Here is a 10,526-nt window from a genome sequence, read left to right as displayed (position 1 = left end):
TATTCTTTAATTCAGATTAATTACAAAAGGCTGCTATAGAAGACTCTTTATAGATGCTATATTCTGTAGTCCCTTAATGACACTGAACTGCATACTTCCATACATGTGTATATTTATTTGAACTCTTCTTTGCACTGTGATTTATGCTATAAACATATGTATTGCAGGTACACAGTCACAAACACATTCATTGCAAATTATAGTAAAATCAGAATGCAGAAGATTTTATTTGTTTTTTTTAAATGAGTTTTTTTTTCCCCCTGGTTTTCTTACAATTTTCACAAAGTTATTGAAAAGAATGGGAGAATTATTTTAAGAGGAACAATTTCGGAAACTTACATGTTTAGTTTTTTTTTTTCAACATTTACTGGGTTACAGCTGAGCACAGCTGCAGTATTCCTCTGTGGATGGGGTTGGCCTGACCTGATGGGAAGACCGATCAGAGCAAGGCATTGTGGGTAGAGGATGGATTGATTAAAGCCAGGTGTTCTGTGAGTGTGCGTGCGGATGCATTGCGGGGGAACAGTGTGAAGGAGCAGTTGGCATTACGCATGTAAAGAACATGGAAAAGACCTGGGTCAAACATTTTACACGGTAACACACAATTCTGCTTTCCTCTGAAAAGGTCTCTGGTAAAGAATCATCCTTGGTTGAAAAATCTCAGGTATTAATAACAAAACTTCAGGTTCTTCTTATTATATAAAAACGTATAAAAAATATACTTAAGTGTGTGTGTGTGATACGTATCCAGTCCACAGACTTGTGTGTCCTCCAGGAGTTCCTGAGAGTTGGAGGGGATGCTGTGATTGGTTGTAGTCACTGAGTGACAGAAGTCAGTTTACATGTTCATTGGTCCCATGTGGTCTGTCCCCTGTGTCGAAGAGGTGTGACACAACGTAGTCCTCGTACTGACCGTCGATCAGCTTGGCCGCGTTGTTCTTAACAAACCAGCAGCTCACGGTCTGTGTGCCACTGTAGATTTTCCTGGTCTTCTTCACCACACCCACTGTGCGGTCCTTGATCTTCAGAGCGGGACAGGAGGTTGAGGTGGGGACGGTGGATGGGGCTGAGGCGTCCGAGATATTTTTTGGGACCTCACCCCCCGTGCAATTGCTAGCCAGCTCTGTGAGTCCCACCTCCTGATACAAGAATTGACCTGAAAGACAAGCATGGGACATCAGCACCACTCCACTAGGGAGAAGAGAGGGTTCTACGTGTTCTCCATCTGGTAGAATAGCTGAGGAAATCCAATTAAAAAAGGGACAGAGTCGAGGTCAATGGCCTCATTTTCCGGAAACTACATTTTAGTGTTCTACTATACAGCATCTTTGGCTCATCTGGGCTTTACTAAAGCAGTTCAGAGTAAGTGCTTGCCAAAGCTTTCAGGCAGTGAAACAGCATTGTTATAACAGTGATGGGCTCTTTTAGTTCCATAATGTGCTGTGGCACATTCATCATGGTTGAGGTGCATTCACGTCTTGATAAGCCAGGAAAATATTAGTTACTAAATGGTACAAAGACATAATCTTAACCGAATTTTAAAGCATTTCTGTCCTGCATTTCCGTTCGTTTCAGACATAAACACGTCAATCCTCAGAGTGCAAACCAGTTTCCCAATGGTTTCAGGAGCTGAACATTGATCATACTGTATATTCTGGAACTACGCCTGAGATGTTCACTAAGCGTGCGATCATTGGCTTCCTCTTGCCACAGCATATTATGGGACTTTACTAGTAGTGCTTCCTTTCTTTTCTGTTCACTACTAGTACATGAGTGAGGCTTATACACCCCGACCCTCCACCACCCGGTGACCCTGCCGCTATACATACCCAGCAGGCCATGGGAGTCCTTGGACAGCCCCTTGCTGTTGGAGATGTAGAACCCCAGGTGGTCCCGCTGGTACGGCGCCGGGTTCTTGTACTGGTGGACCAGGACGACGAAGCCGACGGTCCCCTGGACCGTGACCGTGACGTTCGACCGTCCGACGATGGCCACGCCCAGTCCGTCGCTCTCCACGGCGACCGTGGCGTCGCAGGGCAGCACCAGCCGGTCCCTGCCGTCCAGGATGACCTTGTGCGGGGTGATCTCGATGTAGGCCCTCCGGGGCCGGTCCACCACCACGGTGATGGTGCTGAAGTAGGTGCGCTGCTGTTTGCGGCTGTTGGCCGGCGCCGGGGCCCCGATCAGCTTCCCGTTCACTGTTACCCCTGGAAACCGGTAAACAAACCCGGAGGCATTCAGGGGAGTGTCCACACAATGTGCGCATGACCTTGAAGAAATAATTTCATTGTTCCTGAACTAATCCAAAACATTATACGTAATAATAATATTAATAACCATCATCATCATCATTACCATCATTACAGTCATCATCATAATCTTTGTAAAACATTAATACAAAAAGATAAGTAATTTTACAGAAGGAAAAGAAAAAAATAACGGTGTATTTAACCCCTTTATTAACTATGTTTACTGTTTGACTTCATTACCTTTCCTGTTATAATCAGTTACAATTACAACTTGAATGCAATTATTGCTTTGTGCAAAGATATTCCTGTCATAAACAGGAATTTATGATTGCTGATTAAAACCATAATGAGCTTTTTTTGATTAACAAACTGCCCATCAGCCCAGAGCACGCCCACCTGAGTGCTTGTGGTCAGACACCAGCCTCAGGACCTGTCCTGGCTCTCCGTTGATGTTGAAACAGACAGTCAGCTTGCTGAGGGGGAACTCCACCACAAAGTGAGGGTCACCATCAGCTGGTGACAGAGACACGGGGCAAATTGGTATTAACTCTGCCTGGAGTTTTTCTCCGAAACATCCAGTTAAATTGCAAGGTCAAACTTTACCAGTATCAATCGACAGTATTTTTTTAAAAGGTGATCGACTAGTTCCAGGATAGCTTAGATGACGTATGAACAACCAAACGTATTTTTTCTTCTCCATTTTCAGACATTTGACAAGTCAGGTTCTCTATGTAAATGCTATACATTTACATATAGGGGAAAACAGAATTAATTAATTGGAAAACACACTGACTTTATGAAAGATTAATGGCAAATTATTTCTCTCACACAACAAAACAGAGGAAACAAAGTCATTTAAGCCAGTGGTGTTGCGCTCTGCTAGAGGAGTCCTGATAAAACATTGTTCATTCAGAGCACACTGACCATGGCTGTGAACTAGAATTCCAGTCAAGGTGGGTTGTAATAAAGACCCAGGCCAAATAACAGGTCATTTTCTTTCCCTGAGATCAATTAGCCTCACAGGTTCACAACTGTGTCATTCCTAAATGACGGCCTCTATCTGAGAGAGCTTGAGAAAGAGAGAGAGAGAGAGAAAGAGGGAGAGAGAGAGAGGGGTCTGTTTCTCCTCACATTTCGGAGCGACATCCTTTCTCCTCACTGTTATCTAGTGAAGTTACGCAGAGGTGGCGGAGTGTTGTGAAACCGTCGGCTTTCAAGCTCCCAGACCGCGACCGGGTTCTTCAATTAAGAGCCAGTAAACAACAAGGCTCAGTCCCCCTGTGTTCCAGCGCAAGAACGGTGTCATTTCAGCAGGTCTCGATAATTACTGTCTGCAGCGTTCCTAAATTACAAGGCTTCGCAAAGTGCAGGATGGGAATATGGCGAAGCCGCTCTCTTTCAGGTCTACACTGGAGTCAGATAAGAGGCCAGCCAGAGACAAGGAGAGCTACAGCTGTTGTCACCGTCTGCAGTGCTACACATTCAGAACTCTGCAAGGATTAGACGGGAGAAAAATGAGCAATGCACAACGGAGTAGGGTCTACCTGATGTTTTGGAGATGGTGATGGCTTTCTTAACTGATTTCCTCACAGCTTTACCTATTGACAAAAAAATGGTGGAAGAAATATACACAATCCTTCAGAAAGAACTTTGCATACTTAGCGTAACTGAAAAATATTTGTTTCCAGGAGGCTGTTTCCTACATTTGATAAATTGATTTACTGGTCAAACACTTTTTTGCCATAAGGAAAGCAACAAAAGATTGAACAATGCCTGATGGAAGAAAAGGACGTTGAATGTTATGTTATTAGGAAACTCAGAAGACACACCTGGTTGCATGTAAACAGAGCTCTAACTTTTGTTTGCAAAGAGTTTTGCGGAAATGACATTTGTAGGCACTAGTGGGTGACCACTGAAATCTCACCTGTTCACAAGGAAACAGTGGAAACCTCGTCTGCTTTCGTTTGCACTTGTTCAGCTGACAGTTGCTTTTGTTTAAAGTGACTCTCAACCTCACAATGGCAAACAACACCAAAAGCAAATAACACTGGTGACTACAAACACCAGAACAGAGTAGTCGGCACTACTGAACAGTACTATAAAGCTAACCAAACACAACCACCACTTAAGTGAATTAAACAAGCTGCTGTGTCAAATATGTGTAAGGTAAAGGTATAGATCTCCTTTGGTGTTTGTGTACTACTGTAGGTGACCAGCTCACCTGCTGGTGAGGTGAGGAAACGGTAGATCCCTTACCTGGTTGCCAGGTAAACAATAAGGCCCTCACCTGGTTGCTTGGTGTTCCTGTGGAGGCTCTGCGGTTTCCCCTGGGCCTCATCCTCCGACGGCTCTGGGGTGGCGGCGGCGGCGCTGTCCGGCGCGGTCTCGTCCAAGACGGCGTCGGGCGCCTCCACGACGATGTTGGTGAGGGGCGTGAGGAAGTTGTAGGCCAGCGACAGGTTGGTCACCTGCTGGGTGAACTCCTCCCTCTCCTGGCTGCCCTGGCTGCGCAGCCGTGACCTCAGCCCGTCCTTGACGCTCAGGAAGCCCCACACGCGCTCGGCGTAGTCGTCCCCCCCGACCCCCGCCGCACCGGCGTCCGCCGCCGCCGCCGCCACCTGCTGCCGCGTCTCCCGCTCGCGCTCCTGCAGCGCCACGTCCGTCTCCAGGACGATGCTCTTGTCACTGCTGCTGGCCGTCACCTGCACGTGCAGCAGCTCCGAGCTCTGATTGGCCAGCTTGCCGGCGATCACGATCTCGGAGCCGTTGAAGTAGTTGGTGAAAAAGTTCTGGGTCACGTACTGCACGGCGTCCTCCGTGTAGCCCACCCGGATATCAGACAGGAGAGGCGTGCCGATCTCATCATAGAAGCTGTATAAGGACAAAGACAAGGATGACCATACTGGGGACATTACAGCCTGATGCAAAAGGCTGGACTACATACTGACCTTACACCCAAGCAGATACCCACAATGCCTGAGTACAGAAAGGAAGTTAGTACATTACCGTAGTTACACCAACTGATGGTAACAATTGCTTGAATGTGAGAGGCGGCCATTTTTTTAAATGTAAATCCAGTTCGAGAAACTTTTCACTGAAGTTTAGATATGTTGGCTTACATGGTGAATGCTGTTATAGTTTTGGGGTAACTCAGTATCTCAGCTGTGACCCGGCTTGTTGTCAGCCTCATGACCTTTAAAAGCTGAAACTCATTAACCTCACCAAAACCGTGTGTGAATCCTTCCAGACTGCCCAGCTTATCTCCTAAATGTGTTTGACTTCTGATTAACCACCGATAGGAATTTCACAACCACTTAAAATCCTCCGCACTTCCAACGGTATTTTTATTAGCGGCACCAACACACATTCCAGCAGTGGGGACGGTGGGCGCAGCGGCGCTGAGCAGCAGCAGCCAAGACCGCAGTGTAAAGGCAGCCCTCAGAGCCCGCGGCGTGGAGCGGCGCGTTCAGCGTCTCAGGACCATAAAAGCGAATGATTTACTCAAGCCGCCCCAAGCAGTGTTGACGAATACTTCAGCGGCAGAGGAAGACGAAGCGCAGAGAGAGAGACAGGAGAGAGAGCGGCAGCGCGGCAGAAAGGGCGGGAAAAAAACAAAAAAGCCGCGCGCGGACGGGCGGACGGACGGACGGACGGACCCCTTGAGCATGGCGCTGGCGTCGGCCTCCTCGCGGATGCGCCGCGTCATGCCGCAGTTCTCCAGGGACATGCGCTCCAGCAGGCGGTAGTCCACGTCGTTGCCGATGCCGATGGTGAAGATGCAGAACTGCTCCCCGGTGGCCGACTTGGTGTTGCTCAGGATGTTGGGCGACTGGACCTCGCCCACCGTCGGGCGGCCGTCCGTCAGGAAGATGATGAGCGACACGCTGTTGTGGTGCCCGTTTGTGCGGGACAGGTAATTGGTTAGCAAGGAGGAGCCGGCCTGGATGGCTCCGTTGATGTCCGTCCCTGGAGAGATGGGAAAATAGAGAAAGGGATGCTCCAGTTAAGCCTCGAGTGGAGTCATTAGTCTTTAGTATATACCTGGATGTGTCAAGAGAAAACCGAGAATATTTAAATACAGTGCAAGCAACAATATTATATAAAGTGATATAAATAGTTTCATCATTCACTTCTGAGAAGTTAATAACCTGAAGGTTTTGTGTTTATGTTGTAGTAGAGTGGGTAGGGAGCTGGGCTTGTAACTCAAAGGTTACCAGTTCAATTGCCACAGAGGACAAGGCCATTATACCTTTCAGCATAGTATTTAACCTGCATTGCTTCAGTATATATCGAGCTGTTAAGATGGACGCCATGTGTGAAAATGCTAAAAGTTGTGTAAGTCTCTCTGGACAAGAGTTCCTGCTAAGTGGCAGTGTGCAATGTAATGTTATTCTTATTACTGTTGTTGTTGGATGCAAATCAGAAATCCCATTGCACTTGGCAATCCGAGGCGACTCTGTAAACAATGTCACAGTGTGGGCGCTCACCTCCGCTGGGCGAGATCATGAAGATAAACTTCTTTGCATCTCTGATGTTGTTCGGTGTGACCCCCACCAGCCGGCCCGCCTGCCACACCTTTATCCGGTTGGAGAAGCTGACAAAGTTGAAGTGGTCATTGGGCCGCAGGTCCTTCAGGATAGTGAAGAGGGCCTCCTTCGTCTACAAAGAGGAACGAGGAACGTAAAAAACTTTTTAAAAACGCAATCCCCCCAGGAAGAGAGGTTTGTGGCCTCACTTTTGAACTGATTCTTTCTACAAGTTTCTGTGGAATCGCTTTTAACAGCTGAGCAGCATAAAGTCCAAAATGGGGTGTGTGCACTTCATCATCCTAAAATACCGGGCCAAAAAAAGTGTTGTCATGGCTTCACTAACAAACATTTGTAGTTCTAACAATGTCGCCACATGTATAAAGGGTGCGGCTATAGAAGAACAGACAGATGTTTTTAATAGGGTGGACAGTGCAGTATATACGTTCTGATGAAAGCCTTGGTTCTGGTTAGCAAACTGAACCACCTGACAAAACTAGACTCCAGAACCCAGGCTACGTCAAGTCAGCTCCCATAATCCAGTGCGGGAATTCCGAGACCTGAAATGAGGGTCACAGAGCTGTGTGGAGAGAGAAAAAAAGCACTTTTGTCCCATGCCGGGTGCCACATAGTAGCCTTTGAGGGTGAGAGGGCGGTTTGATCATCCCAAATTATTCCCACAAGTCATCCTTTGAAGAAGCTGGGGGGGTGGGGGGTTTCCTCATGTTGCTGTTCTTAAATGCTCCAATCAGAAGAACAACACATAGTCTGTTTATGGTTCCCAGAAGTGCTGTCCGAGTTCAGGAAACATCCAACTTAGTCCATTCAACACCTCAAACCAGCAAAGCTAAGGGCACACTAGTGGGTGACAACGTCTGTACATTTAACTGTTCAGTGCCTTTTGCTCAGGCCCTGTCACTTCCAGCCTGCGGTGTACATCCCGTTTGAATGACGGAAAGGATCGCCCTTGTCTCAATGGGATACAGTGGTTCTCTGTGCAAGGGTACAATGCTGAGAAGATGTTGAAGCAATGTTATAAGAATGCCGCGCTTCATGAAAGGACCACTGTGATCAGCAGTCTTGATTGCAGCAAGAACCCCACACGCACATTGTGCGCTGACACACTTGGGCCAAAGGGCAAGAAAGATGGCTTCCAGGCTTGTGGAAGCTTGTGGACGCAAGGCTGTGGGTGGGTTGATTGATTCTCTCTTCTATTTTCCATCTGGCACATTCCCTTTATTCCCCAGAACAAAATGTGCAGAGAAACCTTGCAAAATATTACTGGCAATGACAGAAGATGCATAATAATCTAAAGCACAGCTACCTGCGATGGATTTTGACTGAGAATGGCCTTGTGAGCTGGTGCTCACGACGCTGGCTTACCTGTCTCATTTTTGTCCCGACCATGGATGCACTGGTGTCGATCACGAAAACGACGTTCTTCGGCACCGCGGGCAGGTCCTTCGGTGCGAAGTAGTGCACAAAATGTCCGTTCAACACCTGGAACAGAGGGGGAGGCTTTTCTCTTAACCGTCCAAATGAGGAAGTGAGGTCACTTTGGCTTTCCCTCCACTACTGCACTGGTATGACCCAATGTGCCTGGATCATGGGTAAAATATGAAAATAGACGTGCTTAAACAACTTAGCGCACTACCCGAGGGACACCAGAACCAAGCTGCATTTGCCCACGCCCGGGTTTACTGGCCCCTGGTAGGGGGGTTTTTTTTGTAACTGGAGCAGGGGTGGGACTGCGGAGGCCTGAGGGACCTCATACGCCTCTGGCTTCTGACACGAGTCGGCCTCTAAGCGAGACATACGCTCGCTCCATTTACACAATGAGGTCCAGAGAGTAACACAGAGCCTCTTCTCTCTGAGAGTTAAAGGGAACCTCCACTGGAAAAAAAAAAACATGAACCAGAAATGCAACGAATGGGAAATTATGAATCTTTTTCATTTGGTTCCTGTGTCAAAATGTTTTTGTTATTTGCCTTTTTTAAATCTTAGTTTCCCCTTTTCTGAATGGCCGTTGACTGTTCTTGAACTTTCTAGGTAGTTGATTTATATCAATGTAGGTACTTTCAATTGAAGCCCTTGGTTTCAAATCAAATAAGAAATAGCTGAAACAAACAGCCTTGGATACTGAGAACAGTCAACTGCCATTTCCATCGGATATTCCCGGGTGGTGATGGCTGAAGATCCAGCTGGTCACAGGGCTTCTCTCTGGCGGTGCACATACAGCGGTTCATGACATCACAATGTCGCTACAACGCTGCAGAAACACGTGTTTGGACACTTTTAGAGGACATGATCTCCCTGTAAACCCTACCAAGATCATCAATCAGTCTGCTATCTCTGTATAACAGGGACACATTGTAGGCTTTTAATCACCACAGACCTATGTTTAGCTCTCTACATATCACCTAGCTGCGTGGTTCTGGTCCTCACGTAAGAGGTCTAAATGGTAAAATATACTTTTGTTTAAAAAGGAAAATAGTACAATGACTAGAACAGAGGTATTATAATATAATAATAATAATAATAATAATAATAATAATAATTTCCTAAAATATTAAACTCAACGTATGAGAAGATTTAATAATATCACATGCTTCTGCATGATGTTGTGTGCCATTTATTGACAATTTCCTTGTATGATTCTGTATTTTAAAAACCAAAACCAAAAACACAAACTATTTCCAAAAGGGAATTCCCTGAAAAGATTAGTCTCAAATAAGACTATAAGACCTAAGAAATGTGAAAATACTACTTTAAAAAATATTTATTTTAACATCAGGCACTTCTACAAGACCATACCTGTACATCACCGATTCCAAGCTCTCTCTCCACATCATATCGGACAACAAAGTCTCCCAGAATGCCGTTTGTCGCGATCCTGGCCTGCTGGACGATGTTGGGGCTGAACGTGATCTTGCAGAAGGTTTTGTTCTGTTTGATCACCGTAGTAACAGGAATTGTGGGCTTGCCTGGAGCGAGGGAGGGAGGGAGGGAGGGAGGGAGGAGGGGGGAGACACAGGGAAAAAGAGGAAAAATACACTTGAACCGCCCTCAGTATCAGGGTAGGGGTCACATTCCTGTCTAGATGAAATAGCTTTTTCCGGGACCCGAAATGTCAATTCCACTTGCAATGAACAATTGGCTCCTCGAAGACTGGCAATCAGACTGCATTTTGCCTATGCGTCAGCCAGGAAACCCGCCGCCTGAGGCAACAGATGTAAATTTAGATTGTGTTAAAATCTAACCGAAAGACTACAAGAAATCGACCATGACCACATCATAACCGCCCTTTTTCAAATTAGGCCCGGATCACAGCTTATCGCACAGTGGGAGGAAACACTACTCACACAGGGAAACATGTACTTCCTGAGGGACACAGGGGCCCAAATGAACAAAAAAAAAAAAGCAGCCGTTTCAGAATCAAACGCTCATGGCGACCCTTCGCCGCCTCCAGCACCCGGCGGTCGTACCTTGGGTTCTGGCCCCGTTCACGGTCCCGGGGCCGCCCTTCCCGTTCCGCAGGGGCAGCACCTCCAGGCGCTTGATCTCGGAGCCGTCCACGATGGTCACGTCGACCGACAGCTTGCTGACCAGCTGCAGGGGACGGAGGCTGGTCACGTGCTCGTACTTCCCCAGCCGCCTCTGAAGCAGCTCCTCGTACGTCAGCAGGAACACCGCCCGGTTCTTCCCGGGAATGCTGGCGGCAACTCGGAACGTTTCCGTCTCGATCTCACTT

General features: G+C 47.1%; 1 protein-coding gene across 1 annotated transcript in view; it reads right to left on the bottom strand.

Annotated features, from left to right (window-relative positions):
- Positions 1 to 95: 95 nt before the first annotated feature.
- itih5 (inter-alpha-trypsin inhibitor heavy chain 5) overlaps positions 96 to 10,526 on the bottom strand; it is a 13,230-nt gene continuing 2,799 nt past the window's right edge. The window contains exons 5-14 of the mRNA XM_064342615.1: positions 10,261 to 10,523; positions 9,590 to 9,759; positions 8,159 to 8,275; positions 6,737 to 6,908; positions 5,906 to 6,215; positions 4,537 to 5,120; positions 3,794 to 3,847; positions 2,646 to 2,762; positions 1,830 to 2,207; positions 96 to 1,156 (exon numbers count right to left, since the gene is read on the bottom strand). Coding sequence (XP_064198685.1) covers positions 834 to 1,156; positions 1,830 to 2,207; positions 2,646 to 2,762; positions 3,794 to 3,847; positions 4,537 to 5,120; positions 5,906 to 6,215; positions 6,737 to 6,908; positions 8,159 to 8,275; positions 9,590 to 9,759; positions 10,261 to 10,523 — 2,488 coding nt within the window. The 3' untranslated portion in view covers positions 96 to 833. The remainder of the gene's footprint in view (positions 1,157 to 1,829; positions 2,208 to 2,645; positions 2,763 to 3,793; positions 3,848 to 4,536; positions 5,121 to 5,905; positions 6,216 to 6,736; positions 6,909 to 8,158; positions 8,276 to 9,589; positions 9,760 to 10,260; positions 10,524 to 10,526) is intronic.

This window comes from Anguilla rostrata, chromosome 7 (assembly GCF_018555375.3).
Source record: "Anguilla rostrata isolate EN2019 chromosome 7, ASM1855537v3, whole genome shotgun sequence".
Taxonomy (NCBI): Eukaryota; Metazoa; Chordata; class Actinopteri; order Anguilliformes; family Anguillidae; genus Anguilla; species Anguilla rostrata.
The sequence above is the reverse complement of the archived record's forward strand: the minus strand, read 5'-3'. Positions and strand labels throughout refer to the sequence as shown.